This window comes from Bos indicus x Bos taurus, chromosome 10 (assembly GCF_003369695.1).
Source record: "Bos indicus x Bos taurus breed Angus x Brahman F1 hybrid chromosome 10, Bos_hybrid_MaternalHap_v2.0, whole genome shotgun sequence".
NCBI lineage: Eukaryota > Metazoa > Chordata > Mammalia > Artiodactyla > Bovidae > Bos > Bos indicus x Bos taurus.
In genome coordinates, this window is record NC_040085.1 from 30,001,598 (window position 1) to 30,028,037 (window position 26,440).

General features: G+C 55.1%; 1 protein-coding gene across 7 annotated transcripts; it reads left to right on the forward strand.

Annotated features, from left to right (window-relative positions):
• The first annotated feature begins 1,905 nt into the window (after nt 1-1,905).
• On the forward strand, nt 1,906-24,981 carry BAHD1 (bromo adjacent homology domain containing 1). 7 transcript variants are annotated; one of them, XM_027553532.1, is made up of 7 exons: nt 1,906-2,068; nt 16,130-17,572; nt 19,523-19,905; nt 20,856-21,015; nt 21,413-21,489; nt 22,217-22,317; nt 22,786-24,981. In XM_027553532.1, the coding sequence occupies exons 2-7, from the start codon at nt 16,144-16,146 to the stop codon at nt 22,973-22,975; spliced, it is 2,340 nt and encodes a 779-aa protein (XP_027409333.1). In that variant the 5' UTR covers nt 1,906-2,068; nt 16,130-16,143; the 3' UTR covers nt 22,976-24,981. The 7 variants fall into 7 exon arrangements, with proteins under 7 accessions (XP_027409333.1, XP_027409337.1, XP_027409334.1 ...); XM_027553536.1 differs by having other exon boundaries at nt 1,907-2,068; nt 22,226-22,317; XM_027553533.1 differs by lacking the exon at nt 1,906-2,068 and adding an exon at nt 2,166-2,249.
• Nucleotides 24,982-26,440: the final 1,459 nt, after the last annotated feature.

The window sequence follows — 26,440 nt, forward strand, 5'->3', positions numbered from 1 at the left end:
AGGGTGTGAGGTAGGAGAAGTAGGGGACTGTTGTCTGAGAAGGACCTGGCCCTTTGAAAAGAGGTTGTGCCACTGTCTTAGCTTTCAGCTTCCATTCACACCCTGTTCAATGGCCTCCTCCTTTAAACATGTCCCCCAACACAGCAAAGACAGTCTGGGCCCCATTGACAGCTCTACAGGCAGACAACAGAACCGTCTTTAGAGTTCTACTTCCCAGCCATAGGGGTTGGCCGCCCTGATCTTCATAGAGAGCTGAGTCTCAAGGTCTAGGAAAAGCTAGGCATAATGTGTGGTGCAGGAGGAGAAACACGCCAAGGCTGGGTTTCTCCTCTAGGAGCCCCAGCACTGGGGTCCTTCTCTCTGTCAGAGGTGTTCCTCCACCCAGTCTCTCCCTGGGCTACTCCCAGGCTCTAGTGACTCGATACTACCCTTTTTGCTGCGCCTCCTTTTACCTCCCAAAGCTCCCCTCCCCCACCTGAATTGGGAATGAGGCTTTGTTCTAGGGTGGACTCAGCATTTCTCAAGAACCTACTATGTGCGCATCCAGTGCTTGCTGAAGTGAGGCCCTTGGCCGGCTCTGGCACTACAAGGTGCCCAAGACACAGCCCCTTCCCGCACCTCCCAAGGACTCCCACACCTCCATGTGACCTCAGCCTGCTGTGCCCACCCACCCCGCTGACCCCGCGGAGCGTGCTCGGGCTTGGAAAGGCACGTCTGTGGGTGTGAGACGGAGCCACAGCATTCGGTGACTAGGGGGAAGCCAGGTAAGTGTCCACACTTGGTCCCATCCTCGCTTGGGGACGCGAGGGAGGGAGTCCAGCCTGGGCTGTCAGGCTGCCCGCCCCCACCTCCCTCCCCCGGAGAGCTCGGATGTTCCCGCGGTGGTGGAAGAGGGTGTGTGGGTGTCAAGGACTCACAGACCAGGCTCTGCTGTCGGCTGCAAATGGATGAGGGTTCCACACTCTGCTTCTAAGAAGGGTGAATTAGGAGCTGGAGTGGGGGGTGGTAGGTGAAGGGGAGAAAGAGGAAAAAGAGATGCGGGTGAGGGGTTACCAAGCCAGGACCGACCTTGCTTGAAAGGAAAGGAGACGTGGCAGGCAGGGAAGTCGGAAAGATGAGGCAAGGGCGGGAGGGGCTTCTCAGCAGTCGGGGCCCTTTCGTTGGAGTCTGGGGCCCTTTCTGCGGGAAAGGGGGGTTGTCCTCGCTTGATTTTCAGCTGATCTTCCCGAAGCTTTGCCCTGGGGGCAGCAGCCGCTGGCGAGCGTGGGGGTGGTCCTCGGCCCGCAGTTTTCTCCCGAGGGTGTTGGAGAGGAGAAGGGGGACGAGGGATGGAGAGAGGTGACCGCCAGGGGGGGTGAGATTAGATTTCGGGGTGGGGGGTATCAGCTAGGGGATTGGGGCTCCAGGGTCGGGTCACCATGGGATACTGGCTCATGTTCCGGAGATGAGAAAACCCAAGAAGCCGGCAAAGAAAACCACCTTCCTCCACCACCCTTGGCACCGTACCCCTCCCCCCAGGCCCCACCACTCCCCGCACCGCCTCCCCCGGCCGCCTCGTGCTGCCCCCTGCGTTGGGACGACCGACCCACGGTTCTGATTGGTTGGAGACCGGGAGGGGGAGCCGAGGGCCGGATTGGCTGGCGGGGCCAGCGCAGGGCGGGGCGGCTGATTGGCGGAGCTGGCAGAGGGGCGCGCTGCTGATTGGCTGGGGACGAGGAAGCAGGAAGGAGGGCGGCGGAGGCTCAGCTCTCGGGGAGTTTGTGGGGGAACCGCGAGCGGCGTAGCGGATCCCGGAGCCCGGCCCCCGCCGCCCGCCCGTCCGGCTGCCTGCCCCGCCCGTCCGGCCCCCGCCGTCCGCCCGCCCCGGCCAGGCGCGCCCGCCCCCCCGACGGCCCCGCCCGGCTGCGGCCCCCGCTCCGCCCGCCCGGCCCCGGCCCCCAGGAGGAGGCGCTGACGCAGCAGCGTGGAGCCCGGGAATTGAGCGCCCCCGGGGGGTTCCAGCCGCCGGATTCCAGCCCGGCCGGGGCCTGCGGGCGCCCAGAGCCGCGCCGTCCGCGCCGCCGTCCCGGTGAGATAGGGGCCTCGGTCGAGGAGGGGGGAAGGGGCGAGCGGGCGGGCGGGAGCAAACGAGGGAGGCAGACGAGTGAAGGGGAGAGGACCGGTCGCCCGTCAGCGCGCCCCACCGAGCGCGCAGCGCCGCCGCCCCCGCCAGCCCGGGAAGGGACGGACGGACGGACGACGCGAAGCAGGTGCGGCCGCCCGCTCGCTCGCGCCGCCTCTCTCCCCCGGGTCCGGCGCCACGGTCCCGCCATCGGGGAGCGCGGAGCGCCTCGAGGTGACAGCCCCCGGGGGCCGCCCGCTTCGCAGGCCGGGGGCGGGGTGGGTGGCGGCCGCCGGGTGGCAGCTTGGCCGGGTGGCGGCGGCGCGGGCGTCCCGGGCCGCGGAGGGCGGGAGGACGCCGGTCGTTTCTTGGCCTCGGCGGAGCCGGCTCGCCTCCGAGTGCGCGGGCGGCGAGGCCCCCGCCCCCCCGTGCCCCCTCCCCCCATCGCGGTCCCTGAGGCAAGGGGCCGCGGCCGGGGGCGGCGCCGCGGGATCTCCCGCACAGGGTGGGGGGCGCCCTCCCGCGCTGGGAGCTGACCGGTTATTGCTGGATGGGGGAGCAGGGGATGGGGGCCACGCCAGGGCGGGGGGTAGTATAGACTCGACCTGATCGGACTGGGAAGAAGGGAGGCGCCGAAGAAGGAAAGGAACCGGTTCGAGAAGCGAGTGTGGGCCGCGGGAGGCCCGGCGAGGACCGTGCGGAGCGGCGGCCGAGTCCGAGGTGGGGCGGGGGGATCGAAGTTGTCAGACCGCCTCCAAGTGACAGCGGGACCCAGTGCTCGCGGCCGGGCCTGGCCCTGCCCTGCCCGCCTCGCCGCCTCTTCTCCGGGGCCGGGGGCCGGGTCAGGTCGGGCCCGAGGGGCCCGCTTGGCGGCGAAGCGCCGGACAAAGGCGGCGCCGGAGCGGGCGCAGGTGGTGGCGTCGGGGAGGGGAGCGGGTCCGAGCCACCCACCCCGAGGGGCGGGCGACCGGGCCGGACTCTGCCCCGGGGATTGCGGGGGCCGGGGCGACCGCCGGGAGGAGCTGCGGCACTGGCTCACTATTCCAGTCTCGGATCGACTTGCTGTTTTGGAAAGAGTGGGGTCGAGCCAGTGGGGCAGAGGTGGGGGTGTGCACGCGGTGGGCTTGGCCAGTGGCGACCCGGTTGCTGGACTTGCCCAAGAAACAGTTCGGTGAGGAGCTCTCGAGCCTGCCAGGAATGAGGTGTTTCAGCGAGAGGAGTCTGCCCAAAAGGTTAATCCCACCTGGGACATCTCCTAGTGTCCTGTTGTCACTAGTCTTAAGAGGGCAGAAGACCAGTTGGACTGGGGACTAGGAGATACCTCCCAGAAGTGCTCCTGGACAACCGTCTTCAGCACTTTTCTTTAGCGAAAGAAGGTACTCACAGAGAGAAAGGAGAAGCTGAGTTGAGGCAGGAATTTAATGATTAAGTTTAAAAGGTTTCCTATCCCCTGAGAGACTTTCCTCCCACCCTTGCCACGCCCGTGCCTTCTGAAAAAGAGTGAAAAGGGCCCTAGAGAGACCGTGTGTTCTGGAGGAACACCACTGTCCTTGACCAACTAGAGGACATTTGGGAACCAGTGGCTTAAGCCGTGAGCCCCTTTTGTCCCACCAGTGACCAAGCTGGGTGCTGTTTTTCCAGTTGTAAAAACCCACTCAAGAGTTCCTGTGCTCTATCTTGTGATCCCATATTTAATGGAAGAGTTGGGACCACAAAAACAGACTCAGGGTGTTTAGAGTGTAGACTTTTGTTAAAAATCCGGGTCCCACCGGGGGAAGGTTTTGATGATGAGCTGCTCCCAGCTGTGGTTGAGTGTAATCCCTCTTTGGGAAAGCAGCCTGTCACCCCTGCTTAGTCTGAGCATGGAGTTAATTCATGGCCACCCTCTGTCCCTCTCCCCAGGAGGGTCTAGACCCCAGCCTGGGTGGAGTTGAGGCTTGTGGGAAAGAAAGGGAGGTATTACCTCATGCAGGAGACTTAAAGTTTTTTTCTGAGGGAATTTAATTGTATGTCTAAGATCCAGAGGATGATGAAGCATCTCAAGGTCTTTGTGTCTTCTGTGGGGCTACCCAGTGTGCATGTGATTCTTCTGGGGGCATCAGAAGGGGGTGACCTGCTCTGGCCACCAGAACAGAAAGGAGAATGGCCAAAACAATGGTTCCCTCTTTGGCTCTCTGGCAGGAGACTTACGCAAGTCAGATCAAGTAGTTAAGAGTTTGCTCTGTAGAATTTAGCCAGTGAAGAGTTTCTCTCCTTTCTATCTCCCTCTCTTTCTTCCTTTCTGTTGCTCTGCTGTTCCCATGTCAGGCCTATGTTGTTGTCATGGCCTTCCTTTCCCTCCTGTTTGCATTGGCCCTTCTGATCCATTTCCGTACACAGCTGCTAGATCATTCTTCATAAAGCACTCCTTCCCCCATGTCACTCCCCTACCCACAAACTTACAGTGACTCCCCGTTTCCTGCAGTCTCATCCTGGACAGTGTCCCTTAAGGCTTTCCCCTAGCCCTGATGTGCTGAGCAGGTTTATCACCGTGCATCTTTGCTCCTCTTGACTTCCCCAGTTGTCCCCAGTTAAGAGTCCCTTGCTGCCTCCTTCTCCTGCCTGAACCCTACTCATTCTTCATTTCAGACCACTCCAGGCTAGCGTTGCTTGCCTCTGAGATTGTGACCCTGGGTTTTATAACATGGCATCCTCTTGAGTGCTTTTGTCCGTTGGAAGTTTCTTAAGGATAAGGACAGTATGAGTATTAAACCTGTGTGTGTGTGAGTATTCCAGGATTTGTGATACAGTGCTGTGCATGTCATTTTTATTGAATGAATAAAAGCAGTTGACTGCTTAGTTGAGTGGGAGCAGAGGGGAAACCTTCCCTTCTGTTTCCCCAGAACTCCAGAGAGTATGGAGTCCTCGGTGGTTTCCGACCTTTTCTGCCTAAGGCACATACATAGGGTGTGTTTGGGGTGCTTTAGCATGGGGAGCAAATGATTGCTTCTGATTTTCCAGCTGGTGAAGAGTCTGTCCTGTGGATTGCTCACATGACACCATATAGACATGAATTGGAAAAGGGCTGTAATCCTGTTTTCCTCCTACCTCACCAGGCCATTCTCCCCACCCGGCTTTGCTGCTCTTATGCAATTTTCCTTGTTGTCCATGCTAAATGAATCCATATGTTTTATCTCTTCTCAATCCTGGGTGTAAATAGGGGAGAAAACGCGATGCTGAGAGCAGAAGAGAAAGATTCCTGGTCTGGCCTGTGAATGGGGCTTTGGGGACTGATGTTGGAGATGTTTATAGGGGCATCGCTAACATGGGAGGCATGATCGGCCCCACACTGGACCCATCAGAAAGGACAGCTATGATCCCAGCTCTCTTGGAACTTCCATTTTTTGTTTACTACCAACCCTGGACCATGGGGAGATGGGAGAGGGGACTGGTGACTGGTTTGAGTCTAAACAGTGGAAAAAATAAATTCTGCATCCACCCCCTTTCCCCCAAACCTCCCTTTTGTGCCCCAGTTTGATGATTAATGGACCAGCATTTCCCTTCTAAGCGGGAAAGCCACCCCTCACAGTTGCCATGGCAATGCAGACCGCTCCCCCGTCAATTAAAAAAAAAAAATCTGTACTAGTTCTCTCCTCCTTGCTTCTACAGTAGCAGGAGACAGGCTACCTCTGAATGAATCTCCTGGCCTCTCTTCTCAGCTGCTCAGGCTGTTTTCTCTGTGTGTCCTAAAACACAGCCCTTCCTCTTTTCTGAGGTTCGTCTGAGTTTCTTCACTCTGAGCAAATCTTGCCCCTCTTAAATCCAGCAGCCCATGGAACACTTTTACAAAGAAGCAGAGAAATTTTCTGCCTTTTTATTCATCCACAATGTAGATTAAAAACCAGAAAGAACCTTCTATCTTTTCCTTTGGGGTTAAAAAAAATCCCTCCACACCATCTCTGGTTTGTAGAGGCTTAAGTTCGGGAGCATTTTGACATCCTTAAAGGAAGTTTCAGTAAACCTGGAAGGGATTCAACCTTCAACATGAGTAGTTCACATTGGAGTTCTATGGGGATTTTCGATTTATTTTCATTTCTCTCCACCTCTCCGTCCCAGCACTCAGGAGGGCTTGTGTGTTTTCATTTTTATCTGTTCTTACTCCTCTTGGCCTTGCTCCGGCAACATCTGGCCTGAGCGCCCTGTCGCAAGGTGAGTCATTAAAGAGGGAAAAAAAAAATCTTAAGGGGAAAAAGTTGAGAGGCAGCCTGTGTCAAACTAAAGCTGCCAGTTGAAGCTGCCGGGTTTATGGAGCATTATACGAACAGCCCCAACATTAAAGGGCCTCCGTTTTATGAATGGGTTGTGAGGAATGTAAATAAGGCAGCATCTCTCAATGGGGAAGCATTTTACATAAGCAGTACTACCCTGGCCCAAGCATTTATGGGAATTTGCTAGCATAGTCTGGCAGGACTCACTTCCTTTGTGAACTTGCCATTGTGCTGGGGACTTTGTTAGGGACAAGAAGAGTGCGCTTGGACACGGAGGGCAGCCCCAGCACTCTGCTCTGCGGGTCCCCAGCCTTGATGGGCCACCTCACCCTGAGAAGATGGAGTCAACAGCCTGTAGTGATTAGAAGCGTAGGCTTCCGGGGCCTGGGGTCCTGAGATTCTGCAGGTTCCCACTTCATCTTCAGGCTGCTTCGACCTCCAAGGAACAAGGGACAGGGAGGTCCTGGGTGATGAAATCCTGCTCGGTTTTATGGGAGGCACCTAACTGGAGTAAAATAGACTGGTTTGAATTTCAGCTCCTTTATGTTTCCCCTGCCCACCTCCTGGTTCTGCCACTAATGAGCAGTAAACCAGCTAATAGGGAGAAGGGAGGAAGAGCAGCAGCAGTCGGGGGTGCTGCAGGCTGCCTGCTCAGGGCCAGGCAAGTGCCCTTCGCTCCACTGAGCTGGCTTTGCAGAGTGGCTGAGCACTAGCCTGGCCCTGGGGTTCCAATGGAGGGATTGCTGTCCTGCCCTAGGCAACTTGGTCTAGAAGCTGAGGGTCTGAGGATTGTGGGTTTGGTGAGCAGGCCTCAGGGCAAAGTCATGTCCAGGACTTTGTGTCATGTCCTGGGAAGGATTTTCATCCAGATTCCATTTTTCCCAGTGAGAAACACCTGCAAAGTTGGGTGGTTATTAACCTGACTCAGCCTCCCACCAAATAATAATAATAAAAATAACACTACCCTTGAGATAGATCCTCTGCAAGCATTAGGAGTAAAAGAATGGCTTTTTTCTCAGCCTCCCTGAGGTTTGAAACAGGAACTTATTTCTGAGGCACCATAATAACCAAGTTACCTGGACAAAAAAATGACAAGTAACTCGTCTTAGTTAACAGGATCAAGCCAGGCAGAAACTCAAGGTCTACATTTTTTGGTGTGTTGCTGCCTCTGTGATGCCCAGGTCTCATCTGGAGCGGTGCTGACCACCCTTAGTTCCTCCCATCTTCAAAGCCTGTTTAGGCCTTACCCTCCTTAGATGCAGCTCTCAGTTTCCTCCATGAAGAGGAGAGGGGTGGCCCACACTTAAGCCCTTCTCCAACTGCAGCTGAGTGTCTAAAAGTGTCTGGAGAAAATTCAGTTTGTTAATCACGTTTTCATCTGGTCAGATGGTTCAGAGGTGTATTATTATTGGCCATGCCATGTGACTTTAGTCCTCCAACCAGGATTTGAACCCCAGCCCGGCAGTGAAAGCATCATGTCCTAACTGCTGGACCGCCAGGGAATGCCCTAGAGTTGAATTCTTAGTTTTTAGAGGATCTTTGTAGATAACACAGGAAAGGTATTAGGGTGCTGCTTGATGCCAGGATATTGTGATGTGTATATCAGAATGGAAGATGGAGTCAGGTTTGGCAAGCCTGTCTCAATATTGGGGGCGGAGCTGTTCTCTGCCTGGAGGGTTTCACACAGTTTGGACAGAGTGTAGAAAAAATTGTAAAATAGATGAAATGACTGTAAGAGATGATCATCAGGGAGAATTGGAAGGACTTGAATTTATTCAGCCCAAAGAGGTAGCCAAGAGGTCAGGTAATATGTCTTTGAATATTAAGATGGCTGATTGGAGTGTGATGACCAAATTTCAGTCTTCATTGCAGTTCATGCTGGAGATTTCATTTGATTCAAGAGACGTGGTTAGGTGGGGGGGGGGGGGGGGGCGGACTCTAGATTCTTTTCCTAGATTTACTGTAAAATCAAGAAAACCTGTCTTTGCAGCCCCTACCCCTTTCAAGGATATAAAATGGGTTTGTTTTAGAAGTGCATCTAAGAACATACTGAGAACCTTGAGTAGACTTTTCTGTAATAACAGTCTGTAAAATTATGTATATGTTCCCTGACCAGTACATAGATGCCATTTAATTGTAGTACATCTTCAATTCCCTTGTTGTGAAAAATCAGGAAAAACTAATAATGTGTTAATGCCAATACTTAAAACAGCTCAGAAAAGCAAAATTGCACATGCAGGATTATTGGCCTGTGACTCAGCAGCCATCCTGTGTTGCGGTTCGGGGCGTGGACTTGGGGACTGACACCAGCCGCCCTGCCTCCACCCTTGATGGTGCGGGAGTGTGGGCAAGTTCTCTTACCTCTCTGTGCTTCTGTTTTCTCCTTGCTAGGATGAAATGATAACAGCCCCCAGGGGGTGGGGAGTGGCAAGGATGAATGAGAGTGATGGTGACTGTAAGATGTGGAATGAGAGAAATAGTCTCCCGAGATAGCTGGGCAGGTTGGGAGAGAGAAGGATGGTAGTGGAAGAAGGTTGTGCTGTGTAACATGAGAGAATTCCTAAAGTAGCCCATTGAACTGTGGATTACACTGAAGAGGCATGGTGGACTCCTGGGGATGAGGGAGAGCTTTGAGGTCAGAGTTTCTTGTCCTGGGCTCCAAGTGGTGCCATCAGTCTAGGGTAGAAATGTTATATGAAGGGAAGCAGGTGGGCAGCTAGATCTTCATTTGTTCAGCAAGCTCTTAATAAGCCCTATGGATGAGATTTACTGGTAAGGAAGGCAGACCCTGCCTGTCCTGGTAGAGCTTGCATAATGGGAGTGGCACTAAACACTTAGTTAATTAGTGAGATATTCAGGTTAGGTGCCTGTAACTCTAGTAGGGGCTGCCTGTGGTTCTGTTGGTGTTGGCGGAATGTTGGGAAGGCCTGGTCTTGGGTCTTGTTCCCCATGGCTGTTTCATTCAGGAGGTCAGCACTTCGCTGGGAAGCCCGAGGGCCGAACTCCCATGTTGGCCTGGTTGGCCAGTTTCTTCATTCAAGATACTAGATAGCACCTCTGGTCTTGGCAAGCCATCTTAGACATCTAAGTTATTGGTTCCTGGAGTGTCCTGGTGGTTGAACCAGCCACATATCCTTTGCCATTCCTGGGCAAGTGCCTGGAGCAAGCTAATGAGCTGTTGTGTTTTATGGAGAACAGGGCATCAGTTCTTGAGGCTTCCTCCTGGTGGGCCTGTTGCTGAGCCTTGAGGCTCTGTGGCCCTGTTCCTGCTGTATCTCTTCAGCACTTTCACCGCCAGGAACAAATAGGTCCTGCCCCAGCGGGAGATTTGCTTCTGGCAGGGGACTGAGTCTGAGAGGGGGAGGGTCTGCAGGAGACTTAGCCCAGAGCTCCACTGTCCCTCAGCCTGGAATAATCCTGTATGGAGCCAGTGGTGGGCAGTCTGGGGAAAGTTGCCTTTGTCTCCTGCCCTTTGCAAATGTTTGTGAAGCAAATTTTCTAGACTGCTACCCATTTCCCACTGGGCTTGGTACACCTGGCATGAAGTAGCCCCTCAGGAAGAAGCTGGAAGTCCTGGCTCGGGTGTGCCCTCTGGGAAGCTGCCTTGGAGCTGAGCTCTCTCCACTGAGCTCTGAGCACTCTGCCACAGCCCTCTCACACACTCTTGTCCTCTGTCTTCCTACCGGCTCAAGCTCCAGTTTCTCAGTTTTGCATTTTTTCATTTCATTTTTGCATTTCCAGTCTGTTTTGCATTTTTCTTCAGCTCTTTGCCTGATAACTTGACACGTAGGGGGCAAGAATGAGCTTGTGTTGATCGCCATTGTTGTATACCATTCTTATTTACCGGGTGCTCACAACTCTGCTGTGTCGATAAGGAAACCAGGGTTCGTGAAGTTCAAGCTGTTCGTTGATCAAGCCCACTTGGGATTAGTGGCGGCATAAAGTGGCTTCCAGCCCTGTGTGGGTCTCACCTCGCTGAGTTGTGGCGAGGGGCCAGCAAAATGTTGGCCGAATGAGCAAAGGTCACAAGAGGTGCCATGTGCCTGGGCATGAGTGGCGGGCGCTCTGGCTTAGCTAGACCGACACCTGCCCTGGGAGGTCTGCCTGGTGCACACTGGAGCAGGGCACCTGAAAGAAACTAGGGGAAGGCAAGTCGCCTTTGGCAAGGACTTGTGCCTTTAAAAGAAAGCCTCTAAAGACTAGTTTTGTATTGCATGTGATTACCTTCTAATTTGTCAGATTTGAGTTTCTTAGAGCAGAGCACTGAGATATGACTAAATACAATGCTCTCTGCCCACTGTCCGAGCTCAGGGGGCTGTGTGTATAGATTGACTTCTAGATCCAAGGGGTAGGTCTTGTCTGCCTTACTCTCAGCCCCCTCCCTGCAGGAGGGGCCTTGCCCTAAGACTAGGAACTGACTGTTTCCAGTGAGAAAGAGGAGATTCCACCTATTCTACTGTTCCTGTATTCCTGTGTGTGCATGCTAAGTCGCTCAGTCATGTCTGACTCTTTTGCAACCCTATGGACTGTAGCCTGCCAGGCTTCTCTGCCCATGGGATTCTCCAGACAAGAACACTGGAATGGGTTGCCATGGTCTCCTCCAGGGAAATCTTCCCAACCCATGGATTGAACCATCGTCTCTTACATATCCTGCATTGACAGGCGGGTTCTTTACCAGTCGGATACGGATCAACTTAGCACACACGTGCATGACATCTGACTTTGTGTCCAGAGCCAGAAGTTCTTGGAGGTTCTGGACACCTGTGTGTCTGGGCGCTCCTGTAGGGAGGGTCAGAGTGAACAGGAGTAGCCAACGCTAGGGCTGTGGGACTGGGCTGGTTGCCACACTGGACCCTGTGTCTGGTAGGGGTGGACCTTTCCTGTACCACTGCTCCCACCTCTCTGGGCTTTTGGGAGCCCCCAGTGTGAATTGTGAGGAGCAGGTGGTCTGACAGACCGGAGATAGGCTTGGTGCCTCCAGGCCAGGTGAACCCAGCTCCTCAGATGGTCGCCAGACCCCGGGGGCAGCCTATAAAACCAGCCGCATCCAGACGGGTCAGGCCAGTTCCCTTTGGTTGGCCGCAGCACTTCCTGCCCAGGTGTTTGTAGGAGCCCAGCCTGACTGCAGAGTGAATCGAGTACCCACAGCAAGTGAGGCTGAATGGGCACCAGGGAGGCCTTCTCTCCTCAGGGGCAGAACCCTGGGGCTTGAGCTCTGAGCTGCCAGAGCCAAGACTTCTGCTCTCTCTGGGTGCCTGTGCTGAAGCCACAGTCAGATGGTGGCAGCAGGCAGTGCATGCTCTCTGACCCCATCCCCTGGGTCTTTAGCATCTGAAGATCTCGCCTTTCTTGTTTCTTGGAGGCCTGGAGCAGTTGTTGAGGGTCTGTGGGATACAGTTTCTGCCCCTGCCGTCTCGCTGCATTGTAAACCGAGCCCCTCGCAGTTCACCTCACACTGGGTCTTTCTCGGGAAAGCAGTGGCACTGCCGTGTTCCCTGGGGTGGACTCTCAGGGGTTTTCAGTGGAACAGTTGCAGGGCAGGGTTCAGATGCAGGCTGCATTTTCAGATTTCTCACCACCCCCGCTGGCTCTGGACTCCTGGTGTGGGGATTTGAGGGCCACGGCTGGGCTGCCCTCCCCTGTCTGTGGGATCCCCAGGATGTTGGCCTGCCGGGTTCCTACTCTGCTTGGCTCCTGCGTGGTGACTAGTATCATTCTCACCAGCACTCTTAAGTAAGGTTCCTTCTGATGTGTCTCTTTGGGATGAGAAATCTGAAGTTCAGCAAATTTAAGTAAGTTATTCATGATGGGCAGACTTGGCATTTAAATCCAGGTCTACCTGACTTAAAGCTTTGGTTTTTTCCATTTTACCAGCTCTGGGGGATTCAAGAGAAATCAGCCGCATCTTTATCTGGCTTTATCACAAGAATTTCGGCAGCTTCACCTCTCTGTTTTTCTATGAAATAACATCAACTGAGTTTAAAAGAACAGTAGCTTGCCTTTGTGCTTTTGCTGCTTTTCTTTTCTGATAGAAGCTTCAAGAAACTCAGTGTCCATGAAAAAGTATTATTCCTTTGAGAGGTGGGGATTCTTCCAAAAGAGATTGCAGAGGTGGGCAGTGCTTAGCTCGGTGCCAGCTGCGTGGCTTTAGGTGTAATTGTAGGGAGGTGGCTTGGGACAGGGCCTTTCTTGACCCTCACCTAAGGGGCCACCTGGTCAGCTCTTGCCTAAGACCCCCCCCTCAAGTACTCCCTCCCGTTAAGAATAAACCAAAAAGACCGAAAGCCAAAATTTAAAGTGTAGTGGTAAGAGAAGTTTCAGGAAGAGCACTGGGGGGGACATGGGTCCTGAACCCCTAAGGGTGAGGTGGGGGTGTGGTCTAGAGCCGGGTAATTTAGGGAGACCTACTGGCAGGGTTGAGGGCCACTTTCCAACCCAGTGCAGTCTCTGCAGGAGTGAAGCAGACTTTATCTGCTCATTCAGGCCCCCACCTCCCTCCTCCTTTCCCCTCTGGTGCCCGTGGCCCATCTCCTCCAGGCCTTTGACCTGCTCTCAGACACAGTACCTTGGGGTGTGCGCCACCTGGCCTAGTGGGTGGTGGAGGCTGGGTATAAGGTGCTGCTACAGTTTGAGGGCAAACTCCCCTTTTTCTGTTTCTGTGGAGATAACTTCACCCAGCCAGGCAGACTTGTGATTTTGGATTCAACTTGTGATTCAATGTGTCTTCGGCTCTGAGGACCACCAGCCGGCCACTGTGCTTCATGGCAGCTGTCAGACTGGTTTTCTTCAGTGACAGCTTGCTTGACATGGTCTCGGCAAGCTGTAATATGCCCTAGGGAGTCTCTCCTAGGAACCTTCTCCCAAGGGGGCCCAGACTACCTGTCCCTGGGAGGACAGGGCTTCCCAAAGAAGAGGAAGGTAGTCCGAGAACCTAGGCACCCTGGTGGTGTGTTGGCAGTGGTAGGAAGTTCCTAGTCTGTAAGTGGGAGAGACAGACGGCAGGGGGCTTGGCAGGGCTGGAAGGGAAACCAAGCTTTCCTGGTTCAATGGGATCTTCCCCCATTGAGCTAGGCCCCCCTGCAGGTTAGAGGGGCCGTGGCAGGCTGGGCGCCCCCTCCAACCAGCCCCACCCAGGGAAAAGCTGCTGCCGAAGTTCTCACACGTCCATCTGGCTTCAAAGCATGACTCACTCTCTTCAGCCTGGAGTGAGTGTGGTAGGCAGCAGAGACCCCAGCCTCTCCTGGGGGGTTGTGGGGGAGTGCCGTGGCTGCCTTAGGCACCACATGAGAGCTGGGAGTTGTTCTGCGGGTGACAAGATTTGGCAGATTCAGGGGAGGCTTGCAGGAGGCCTTTATGCTTGATTTGGAAATGTGACTTGCACCCTGTGATTTAGAGGCTTCCCTGGAGCGTTAGCCTCAGGGACAGTGAGTGTCCCTGAGGGACTGGAGGGCTGAGAGGGAGATGTAAGAGTGAATCCTCTGCAGGAAACAAGTTCTCAGGTTCTGGGGACAGCTCCAGAAAGTGGAAGGCTCCTCTCCTAATCTTTCATGTTAGGAGGGAAAGACTGAGTGGGACCAAGTATCCCAGAATCCCTGGGCCATCCATGCATGTGGCCGGTCTACCAGCCAACTAGGGGTGGAGAACAGACCAAGTCCTTCCTCGGTCTGCTAAGAATTCTTCATTGACCAGACTTGAAAACACCTCCCTCTGTTCGCTTTCCATTTCTCATCTACCCCTCCTTATTCTGCACTTAGTGTCAATGTCCTTAAAGGCCAGGTGACCTCAGCCTTGGCCACCAGCCATTCCCAGGCTAATTGCTGTAGTAACCTGGGGCCTGTTGAGGGGCTTTGGCCCCTGCTCAGCTGTGTGATCTGTTCCCTGTTCTCCAGGCCTTTTGGGAGTGGAGGAGGCCTGGGTGCGGACTTGTCCAGGAAGTACAGATGTCTTTCTCCTTGTTCTTGCTCCTTCATCTCCGCACAGGGGTGCCCTGCCAGTGAGGGAAGGGCCTAGGGTTGTAAGCACCTGGGATGCTTTTGAAGGTGAAATGAGGCATTGCTAATAAGCGTGCTGAGCAATCAGGGATGGGTGGTCCCCCTGATGAGAAGCAAGAAAGAGTCTTAGGGAGCCTAGCAGATGCCTGGAATTTTTCAGGAGCACTGCAGTCTGTGCTTCAGGAATGAATGGATTTGCCTTCTGTGACTCTCTGTCCTGCCTGGGGCCTGGTCTCTGGATATGCAGGTCCCCGCACGTGGCCAGAGCAATGCCTGGCATGCTGCCTCCCTTTTCCAGTTTTCCAAGTTCGTTCTCAGGGGTGAGGGAAACCCACGCTGCCCTCAGCCTGGTTTTCGAAGCACTGTTTCTCGGCTAGCCTGGCTTATCTCTGGAGAGAAGAGACCCAGTGATCCCAGACACTGGCCCAAGGCCACAGGAGTTACTGGAAGGGCTCAGGACTTGGGATTTTCAGGGTTAAATCCTGGCCCTGCAGCGACTGCTCCCAGCTCCTCTTGTGGAGTGAGAGTGAATAACAATAGCAGTAGGGAAATTAAGCTGAAAAGCCGGAGTGGGGTCGCAGAATGCTGGCGAGGGCAGAGCCCAGTCTGACACCTTACTTGGCATCACCTTGCTTTGTTGGAGTATAGGTAGAGAGTGAACAGACCACCACCTGGGGAAGGGCCGGGGAGGCACCCGCCCACCCCGCCCCTCAGTTCTTCAGTGGCTATGCCATGCCAGCTTCCTGCACACAGCCTACTTTTTCATTTAGGAGGAGACTCAGGGGGGCCCAGGTATGTGGGAGGTGGGGGTGTCTGCCATGCACATTTAGGGGGTGATGCCTGGTCATGGGCATTGTCCTGGGGCTCTAGGTTTCCAGTGATTCTCTCCTCCATCCTGCCCCTTTCTGGCATCTTGCCTACCTGGAGGGAGTCCTGATAAAAAGGGCTGGACTAACATGGCTGAGCAGCTTTGTCCCCTGAGTCAGTTCTTCCCTTTGGTACTTTCTTTTCCCAGCTCTTGGTGGCTGGTGGGCTTTTAAGGTTGTACCACAGGTCTAGAGTGTGGTCCGTGGGTCTCCTACCTGGGAACCCTGGCCCCAACCTTACTGCCATCCCTCCCCCAGGTACTGGGCTGTTTGGAATCTGAACTAAGGTGGGGCTGGCTCCAGGGGCTGGGTGACAGGCCTTCATCCTTCAGGGGGCTTTGCAGCAATACCCAGGTTATGGCCATCCACTGTACTTGCCAGGCAGGTGTCCTCACAGACTAGACCTGGCGTTCTCCACAGCCCAGCAGGCAGGTTCCTCATCTCAGCTTCTCACTGTCCATCTCCTTATCCTCCTTGGACAATCTCCGAGGCCCCAGGAAGGGGGAGGGATTGATAGTATCTTTGAGGGACTAGATGGACTCCCACCACCCAAGCTCCTATCCTGCTTCAGTGTCTCAGAGTCTCTTCCTGTCCTGTGATGAATATCCAGTGGGAGAAAAACAGGTGGAAACAGCTGCATATTTTGTCCCCAGCCTTTTCTGTCTTCTGACTCTGGGTTTGCATCGCGCCATAGGCTCCCCAGGTGCTTGGTTCAGAGGAAAGTGGGGTAGCCAGTCCATGCACAGCTGCTGGTAGCCTGACCCCACTAGACTTTTGCACTCTGGAAGAGGGGTCCTAAGAAAATCCAGGCTGGAAATGCAGTGAGGGTAGGCCAGAGTTATTGCAGCGGATGCTGGAAGGGCTTCAGTGGGGAAGAAGGCAGACCAGGACAGGCTTCTCTCATTGCCTGTTTCTGTCCTGCAGGTTGGAGATACTCCATGACACACACTCGGAGGAAGTCTCTTCCCATGCTGAGTTCAGGCCCTACAGGCCGCCAGGAGCCCCTGCAAATGGAAGGCAGCAGTGTGGAGCAGCGGGCAGAGGGCGTGGAGCCAGGTCCTCCTGAGAGCTCGGAGCATCTTACAGGGCGCCGCAAGAACTACCCACTGCGGAAGCGCCCGTTAGTTCCCGAGAAGCCCAAGACCTGCAAAGTGCTGCTGACCCGCCTGGAGAATGTGGCTGGTCCACGGAGCGCAGATGAGGCTGATGAGCTGCCCCCCGACTTGCCCAAGCCCCCTAGCCCAACCCCATCCAGCGAGGACACTGCCCTCTCACAGCCCCGCAAGCGGCGCCTGGCCTCCCTCAATGCCGAGGCCCTCAATAACCTGCTGCTGGAGCGGGAGGAGACCAGCAGCCTGGTGGGCACTCGCCGCAGCCGAGGAGGAGACCCCCACCGCAGCCGGGACCGTGACCGGGCTACTGGAGGCTGGGCCTCCTCTAAGAAGCGGCCCCGGCTTGGGAACCTCGGAGAAGGAAGTCGGGACCTGTCTCCAGAGCCGGCACCGGATGAAGGGGCCCGCAGAGATGGTGATCCAACTCCCAAGAGGCTGGCCAGCCTGAATGCAGCTGCCTTCCTGAAGCTGAGCCAGGAGCGGGAGCTCCCCCTGCGGCCGCCTCGTGCCCACCCTGAAGCAGATGGGCACTCTGCGGAGCCATCAGCACCCAAGGGCCTGAGGCCTAAGTGGGCCAAGGTCAACAGCAAGAACTATCCCAAGGCCCGACAGGGAGCTGGCAGCTCTGGGGAGGCTGCAGGCCCACCCGGCTGGCAAGGGTGCCCCGAGGAGCCTTGGCCATCTTCCCCGCCTCGTGGGCCAGCCAGCCAGCCACTTTACCAGCCCCTGAGCAAGGCTCTGGAGAGCCCCTTAGGGCTGCGCCCACAGCTGCCCCTGCTGATGGGGGGCCAGGCAGCCCTGAAGCCGGAGCCTGGGCGCCCAGGCGAGGAGTCACCTGCCCCCAAGCAGGAACTGCACCAGCCCTCGTTCCCCACACCGCAACTCTCCCCGCTCCCGATGCCTGGCAACCCTGCTGACTACAATGGCCTGTATGGTCGGCCTGAGCTCACCGCATTGGGCAACTTCTATCTGTACTGCAGCCAAGACAGGTTGCAGTGTGGGGGCTACTCTTCCTGCCCTATGCTCCCTGAGGGCAAGCTGTCCCCAGTGGCTGCACCTAACGAGGGGCTTCTTTTGGCTCCAAGCTCAGTGCCTGCAGGCACCCCTTTCCAGCACCCTCCATGGGGTTCTCGCTATTGCCCCGACGAGGATACTGGAGCGAATGGCTACAGCATCTGTGAAATGTTGTCCACGTCTCTTACCCACATCGGCACTACCTGTGGCGGCTGCCCCTACAAAATGCCTTTTGCAGCAGGTATGCCTTCCCAGAGGTGGGGTATCTCAGGGCATCTCTGAGATGCGGTGTTCCAGGAGAGTGGGCCGTGGACTGGGGTGGGGTGTCTTGGCATCTACAACTGCATGGGAAGGCAAGGGGTTTTGAGAAGGGCGGATTCCCCTGATTTTGTGCGATCAGCCTAGGAAATTCCCAGGAAAGAGGCCCATGTTTAGTTCTCAGCAGCCCTGCTGTGTCCCCGCTGTCTGTAGAGGTTTCTCACCTTGGCAGTTGGCAGCGCTGTGGTGGTAGAAAGGGCGAGGACAGTCTCTCCTGCCTCCCCACTGGGATACCCATTCTTAGACTTTGAGTAGCAAGATAGATGTTGAAATTAGCACTTGTGCCATATTGTTCCCATGTCCCTTTTGCCTTTCTTGAGGAAAACTAGAATTCATTACTTCCCAGGAACCCAGACCATCTGCTTGCCAACCAAGTGCAGTATCCATGGGAGGGATGGTGGATACAGGCCTGGTAGGTGGTGCCAGCTGTATTAGGGTAGTTTCATCCTGGCCGTACAGGCCTTGAAAGAGAAGTAATGCTCAGACTTAGTATTACCTTGCTAGGTGTGGACCAGGTGGGTACACCCGGAGAACAGACAGGCTGCTGCTGGGGCCTCTGGCTTTGGTGTGTACCTTCTCAGCAAGATCAGACAACTGAGAGCTCATGCTGTAGCTGATGAGACAGCCCTAAGTGATCTCTCTGCCCCCAAACTGGCAGGAGTGTCTTCACATGCCTCTCCAGGCTCCCTTCTGGGTGGAAATGACATGACCAGAGCCATGCTGGCCAGGATGTCTGCTATGCTGCTGGTGAAGTGAGGGGCCATGCCTTCTCAGGGCTTTCTGCCTTCTCCTCCACAGCCCTTCTCGAAGGGGTCTATAAAACAACTTAATAGACCGCTTGACTCTCGCCAGACTGGTTGTTTCAGGTTCTGGCGTGAGTAGGAGCTCTGGAGAAATGAGAACAGGCTTCTTCTTAGGCTTTTATTTCTCTTCTGTACCACTCCCTAAGTTTAGTCACCTAACCCGTGGGACCCAAGACCCTTAGCCCTTTGCCCTGGGACACCGGTAAGTACCATGTGCCAGGTGCTTGTTCTTGGTGCTTTATATATTGGAGGCCATACAGCATGTTAATTGAGCACAGACTCTGTGGCCAGACTGAAATGTTCTCCCCAGCCACGTGATCGATCGTGTGACAAACCAGTAACTGCTCTGTGTCTCAGTTTCCTTAATTGTAAAAGGAGAGTAGTGGCACCCACCTCCTGGGCTTGTTGTGAGGATGAGATGAGTTGATAGAAAAATGCCTAGGACATACTACATGATACTTGAAATGACTGCTTTTGTGGCAAGGCACTGAGAGGTAAAGTGACTTGCCTGAGGTCACACAGCTGGCGAGTGGCAGATCAGGGACTCCCATCCTCATGTAGCTTCAGATCCCCTGTTCCCAATCACTGTGGAGGCCTTTAGAAAAGGAATATTAAGTCAGAGCTAGAGATGCTATTCCCATTCTACTTCTTTCAGGCTAGAAGCGGAGATGGAGATGGCTATGGGCCAGTCTCCCAAGGTCAAGGAAAACCATTGGCAGTCCCTGATCATCTACCTTAAGGGCCTCTGACCCCACCTGCCACTGCATTGGCCTTGGGTTCACACTTAGAATTAAGATGGAAGCAGGCTTCCCTGATAGCTCAGTTGGTAAAGAATCCGCCTGCAATGCGGGAGACCTGGGTTCAGTCCCTGGGTTGGGAAGATCCCCTGGAGAAGGGAAAGGCTATCCACTCCAGTATTCTGGCCTGGAGAATTCCACGGACTGTATAGTCCATGGGGTCGCAGAGTCAGACACAACTGAACAACTTTCACTTTCAGGCTGTGAAAGCAGAGGTGCTGGGGATTCACTGCTTGTCCTTACCTGCCTTGATTCCCTCTCTCATTTTCCCAGAAGGCTGCAGATCCCTGGGCCAGCTGGAATTTCCTCTCCCGGCAGCCGGCCACCCTGCCTCACCTGCCCACCCCCTCCTGGGGTGCCCTGTGCCCAGCGTGCCACCTGCAGCAGAGCCCGTCCCCCATCTTCAGACACCCACCTCGGAGCCCCAGACAGTAGCCCGTGCGTGCCCTCAGAGCGCCAAGCCTCCTAGTGGCTCCAAGTCAGGTCTGCGCACGGGCTCCAGCTGTAGGCACACTGCGCGGAGCAAGGCCGCCCGCAGGCCCAGCCACCCCAAGCAGCCTCGCGTCCAGCGCCCACGCCCCCGCCGCCGTCGCCGCCGCCGCACTAATGGCTGGGTGCCCGTCGGGGCTGCCTGCGAGAAGGCCGTCTATGTCTTGGTGAGCGCCAGCTCCCAGCCGATGGGGAGAAGGGAGGGTGGTGGCAGGGACACAGGACCTGCAGTGAGGTGGTTCCCAGCCACCCCTGTCTCTGGCCACTCTGAGAGGTGACAAGGGGTTCCAGCTCAGTTTTACCCTGGGGAAGTGATCACGCTGGCCCAGCCTGCTCCCCCAGCCCCTCCTGACCCGGTGCCCTGTGCCTTGGGGAGTCAGGGAATACACAGTCAGTCACAGCTGGTGGCTTCCATCTCCATCACTGACTCTCAGAGAGGCCTCCTGATGAGTCTTCACCTCTCTTCCTGGATTGTAAAGTAGAGGACTTCCCTGGAGACTTTTTGGATAAGTATGTACAGTGGAAATGGGGATAAGCATAGGAAATTAGTGACACAGGAATGTCTGGGATGATGAGAAGAATGTTGGCTAAAATGTATTGAGCACTTCTGAGGGGCCAGGACTGAGTGAAATTTTTGCATGCATTATCCGCTTTCATCCCCGCCACTGCCCTGTGAGGTACGCCGCACTCTGTGGTCCTGTAACTACCCTCATTTGAAGACAGGCTTAGCAGTAGATTAAATAATTTGCCCAAGGCTTCGCCACTTACCGTGGTGGTTTAAGAGTCAAAGTCAGACTGTCCATTAGGAAACTTGAGGACCGCCCGGTGCTGGGGGCTTGGAGCGCGAAAGCCGGCTGTCAGGGGTCAGGTGTTCAGACACAGCCCCAGAAGTTTCGAGTCACTCTCTTACCTCTGCTCTCATTTATCGCCCTTTCTCCCACTCTGCCCCGAAAGCCAGGCTCAGGGAGGAGGGGACAGAGCATTCACTGCTTTTGTAGTCTGCTGTCCTCAGTGGTTTGAGTGCTCTGAGGAGATCACAGAGGGAAACGATGTCATTCCCTCCCCGTGCTGAGTGTGGCCCCACAAGCCTTGTTTGTGTCACTGGGTTGTTGCTCAGGATGAACCGGAACCAGCCATCCGAAAGAGCTACCAGGCAGTGGAGCGGCATGGAGAGACGATCCGAGTCCGGGACACTGTCCTGCTCAAGTCAGGCCCTCGGAAGACGTCCACACCTTATGTGGCCAAGATCTCTGCCCTCTGGGAGAACCCCGAATCAGGTACCCCCTGCCTAGAGTTCAGCCGGGCACTAGTGTCCCGCATTCTTAGCAGAGTCTGCCTCCCTCTAAGCCAGCATCTGTCTGTTGCTCAGGGCTGCAGACAGCCTTGGGCTGGGCTTGGATCAGCTCATTAACCTTTGCAGCTATCAGGGACCGGGCACCCATCACCCTGCCTCACCTGTCAGTGCCTTTTTCTCCTTCCTCCACGCCTAACAGCATTCTCAGCCACTGAGTTACCAGACTTGGCCCAAGGCAGGGGATGGGGTGGCCAGAGCTCACAGGATTGGCCCAGGCTTTGAAGTTGGATGAGCCTCCAGGGCAGGTGGCCAGCCCGCCTGCCCATCTCAGCCATTCTGGAGTTGTCAGCTCAAGCCCTGATTGCTTCTGTTTCCCTCAGGAGAGCTGATGATGAGCCTCTTGTGGTATTACAGACCAGAGCACTTACAGGGTGGCCGTAGTCCCAGCATGCACGAGGTGAGCTACCTGGTGGCGGGGAGGCAGGGGCATGGAGAGTATGGTATGGGGCAGCAGCCTGGCTGGTCCGGTCCCTGGACTTGTCACCTTGGACACAGAGAACCTGGGGAAGGGCCTGAGTTGTAGCCTCTTTTGCTAACACTGCCTAGTTCATGTTTCAGTGGGTCTTTTGTCCTGAAAGGCGGGGCAGAAAGGGGCCCCCTAAGGCAGGGGGTGCCAGAATGGGAACAAGTATATACGTCCTCCTGGTGACAGGAAGGGGGAGTGCACACCTTTAGTGTCTGCAGCGTGAGAGGGAGGGGAGGGAACACTCTCCAGACACACCTGGGTATCTCCCAAGCCCTGCACTCGGAGAGGTGATGCCATCTGGGTGTCGTTGCTCCACCCCCAGACTGGACTCCCTTTTGCTCTTTTTCCCCTTGCTGGGACCTTTTTCCTCTAACCGGGAGGATGTGCACAGTTGTTGGGGGTCAGGAGGCTGATGTCAGTCAGGGGCCGGAGTAGGCACCTGGCTCCTCCTGAGAAGGACAGGACCTAGGAGGAATGCCCTGGGCTGTTTGATGAAAACGGTTAGGCTGAAATTCCAGGGAAGCTCCTTGGCTTCCTGGGCACTAGCTGGAGTTAATCTATTTCTGGTCAGGAGTCCCAGCAGAGTTCATGTCCATCTTGCTCTTGGAGTTAGGTGCTTCCCACCCTGGTAGCCAACCTCCTTCTGTCTCCCCTTGAGCCTTTGCAGAATGAAGTCTTTGCATCGCGACATCAAGACCAGAACAGTGTAGCCTGCATCGAAGAGAAGTGCTATGTGCTGACCTTTGCTGAGTACTGCAGGTGGGTGGCGCCCTGTACCTCTGGCTTGCCTCTCCCCTCAGACTCCCCAGACTATTCGTGGGTTGCCTGTGATCCCCAAGGGGATTTGACTCATTGGACCTGACCTCCTAGAACTTTTTTCCAGTCTGCTTCCATCATCTGATTTTTATAGGAAAAAAATAAAATTGTTCCCGTTTTGAGGCAGAGTGAATTGGGACAGAGTTTCAGGGGTGGGGATGGTCACAATACTGCTGTCAGAAGGAAATCAAGGAGAATTGGCAGGTGTTTGGTAGGGAGGTTCGGTAGGTGTGGGTCCCCAGTGACCAAGAAGATGGAGTGGTGGTTGGCAGAGAGGGCATAAACCCCAGGACAGGAATGGAGGCAGCAGCTGCCCTTGTGGAGGTGGGAGGGGATGTCCTGCTCTCTGGGCAGGGTAGGGAAGGAACTGGTTTTCCTGCTAAGACAGCTGTGAATGGTGTGTCACTGCAGATTCTGTGCCATGGCCAAGCGCCGGGGCGAGGGGCTCCCCAGCCGAAAGACAGCACTGGTGCCCCCATCTGTGGACTACTCCACCCCACCACACCGCACAGTGCCCGAGGACACGGACCCTGAGCTGGTGTTTCTTTGCCGCCATGTTTATGACTTCCGCCATGGCCGCATCCTCAAGAACCCCCAGTAGCCTCCTCACACCCATGCTGGGGCTGCCCACGGGCAAATGGGGCTCAGGGCAGGGGGCACTGCTTGAAGCACAGCACTTGGTTAAGGGGCCACAGGAGCTCAAGGTGGCTGGCCTGTGGTTCTCTTGTGGGGGAGGGCAGGGGCCCCTGTGGGATTGGGCCCCATGGGAGGGAAGGGGAGGCCAGGGTATAAGAAAAGCATCAGAACCTTCAGCTTGGCCCAGGGTGCCTCTCTGGGGTCCATGGGCAGAGGCTCCTAAAGAAGCAGTCTTCCCTGAGGCTGGGCCAAGCCTGAGGGGCATGGGCCCTGGAGGGACTGGGGGAAGGTCCTTCAGGAACCATGCCCTTCTTTATCCTCCCCTGGGCCCTTCAAGGGGGCATGGGAGCCAGCTTTACCTCACCCACTGTGACCCGCTGCCTCCCCATTAGCCTGGGACCAGGCTCTCCCAGATTCTAGCACAGCTCCGAGCCCATTCCTTTGAGACCTGGAGAGCCAGTGTCTGGCTCCCAGAGCGTTGACTTTCTCTTCCTGGACTTGGGGCCTTTCTCCGGCATTCCTCCTTTGCCCTTGCAGTAGCCCTTGGTGCTGGGACAAGTTACCAGCCCTCACAGTCATGGGTGTGGCCCCCTCGTGGGAGTCAGCTTCCTGTCCACCTCCTGGTGAAGGCCACCCAGCAGGTCTGGCTGCCCAGAAGTTAACTGATTAACGCGGGCTTTGTCATGTCTGGGAGAGCAGAAGGGAGCTGGGAGGGGGTGGGGGCAGGGGGCAAGGAAAATTGCTACCTGATTTATTGAAGACTTCTCCTCTTGCCTTACACTTGGAGGTTCTAGGAAACCTCTTGCAGAACTTCACACATGACTCTTCAAGCCACACCCACCTGAAATCAAACCAAAGGAGTGCTGTGGCTCCCTTTGCCTCTGACACCCCTTTCCCTAGTCTTTTGTAGATTGCACTAATTTACATCCCAGCAAGAATCAACACTGTATCAGTCCACAGACCTGCTGAGCTGCAGCCACTCACTCTAGGAGCTAAGGACCTGCATTTTTAGTTTGTTCCTGTTGCCAAGGGGCCCTGTTCTCACCTCATGCCGCTCCCCAGAGTAGATTAGGAGGCTCAGCCCCCTGCTGTCCTTGCCAGGACTAGGCCCTGGCCCTGGGGCACTTTGTGGGGGCTGGAGCAGCCTGGTTCTTTCCTATTTGTACCAAAGAGGAGCCTGACGGGGAGAGGGAGCGTGGCTTGGGCCTGGCGCTGGGCGCATGCTCAGCAGTTCTGCAGGGTACCACCTTGGGGACAGGAGCCAAGGAGGGCAGCACTGGGTCCCCCTCCCCTAGAGAGGGGCAGACACGGACCCCACAGGCTGAGGAGGTGGCACTGGGTGAGGACGGTTGGGCAGAAGCTGGAGAGGGAGGTGGAAGCAAACCCTGAGGGCACACCCAGCAGTCCCCAGCCCTGCCCTGTCCCTGAGCAGATGGCTCCTCCTGATTAGTCACCAGGCTCAGGTGAGGCCTGGACCATTCAGAGGTGAATTCACACATGGGAAACCCAATCTCAAACCCCAAGGGAAGAAACTTGGGTCCCTTCTTACTGAATAAGCTGTTTGGAGGAAAACATCAGTCAAGGAGGGTGGGGGAGTAAGAGAGGGTGGCAGAGTGGGAGCTGCTAAGGAGCCCAGCCTCACCCAGCGGGAGGTCAGGCCTCCTCCAGGGAGGCGGGGTCCACTGCCCAGAACTTAAATGCTTTTGAATCTCTTAGATGTGGAAATATTTTTCGAACCTGAAAATGCAGCTGGTAGAATTTCAGTGGAAGCATAATTCATGTAAAATATATTTTAGTTGATATTTTGTAAAATGCACTTTTTGTGTGTGTCGACCCTGGTTTCTCAGATCTGTATTTCAGTGTTTACAAGGGAGGGAGGACCTTTCCTCACCTCCCTTTTGACAGAGATTAGAAGTACTTCTTTAAGAAAAAAATAAATTTGAGAAATTGTATTAATTTAGAAAAGGACCATTTTCTGCGTGTCCTGTCATCTTTTTGTGTGTGGGCTCACACAGAGGGGCTCACTCCTCTTTATTTTGGTGGGGCTCCTTGCATTGCAGTGCAGGGACTCATTGAGGCCAATAAGCCAAGAGCACAGGAAAGGGGAGGGCGGGTGGAGAGCAGCATGAGGAGAGGACACAGGGACTGGCAACTTGGAGTTGACTTCTTCGCGTCGCAGTAGCTGAAGCCACCTGCCTGGGTGAGGGAAATCCTTGGGTCGCCAGTTCTCACCTGGCTGGTGACCTGGGAACTCGCCTCCAAGTGGTTGCATGGTGAAGATACTACTTCATCACCTTCGGTCATGCCCCTGGAGAACTGGTCAGCAGAAGCTGTTTGAGGGCCTTGGCATCTTGCAGCTATCACTCATGAGGAATTGAAGGCCACATCATGAGGCAAGGAGTCAAACCTGGACCATTGGTTCAGTCAATCCAGCCCTCGCCCCAAAGCCTCAGTGTTGACTGTGTCCAAGGTGGGCCATCGTCTAAGGCTGGGGGTGTTCCCTGGAGGCAGTTAATGCTGCTTAGCCGTCTGCTGCGTTTTGTAAGCACGTCTGGGTAGGTGCATTTCCATAAGGGTTATTGGTGACACAAACACCACCATGGACCTACTGTAGCACTGACATCAGTGTGCTGCCCACAGGAGTCCCGTGAGATGGGCGGTATCCTATCATTTTACAGACAGGAAACTGGTCTGGAGACAAGTATTTTGTCTAGGGACTCCTTTAGAGTAAGTGGCTATTCCTGTATTCAGACTGCCTTACTGTGACTCTTAACAGAAAACTGCTCAGAGAAGTGAACACATGTGACCCATTCAGCAAACACTTTCTCAAAGTTGTTTTTTCTTCTGGTATAAAAAATGTTGTTCAGTCACTTTAGTCGTATCTGACTTTTGCAACCGCATAGACTGTAGCCCACCAGGCTCCTCTGTCCATGGGATTTCCTAGACAAGACTGTCAGAGTGGGTTGCCATTTCCTTCTCCAGTGGATCTTCCCAACCCAGGGATTGAACCTGCGTCTCCTGCATTGGCAGGCGGATTCTTTACCACTGAGCCACCTGGAAAAGCCCATAAAAGATGTACTTTTATTCTTTTTTTAAAAAGACTTCAGTAGAAGTAATCCCACTACCATAAATCTACCTTCGGTTCTCTTGGAAACAAGGAGCAGTTTAGTGAGGAGTGAACCCTGATGCAAACTTCTAAATCAGTGAATGGTGCAGCCTTAGCATTCAGACTGGGAGTATGGAGTCTGCTCTGAGGAGCTGAAGGCCTCCAGGCTTCCCATTCCTGAGGACTCCTCATCCTCTGAATTCCGCTCATCACTCACTAAACTCAGAGCCTCTGGCATCTTCTTTGCCATTTCCCCCTCAGTACAGTGTGTTCTGGGGTCAGCTGCTTTCTCCCTCCACATTTGTGCTCCATTAATCTCAGAAG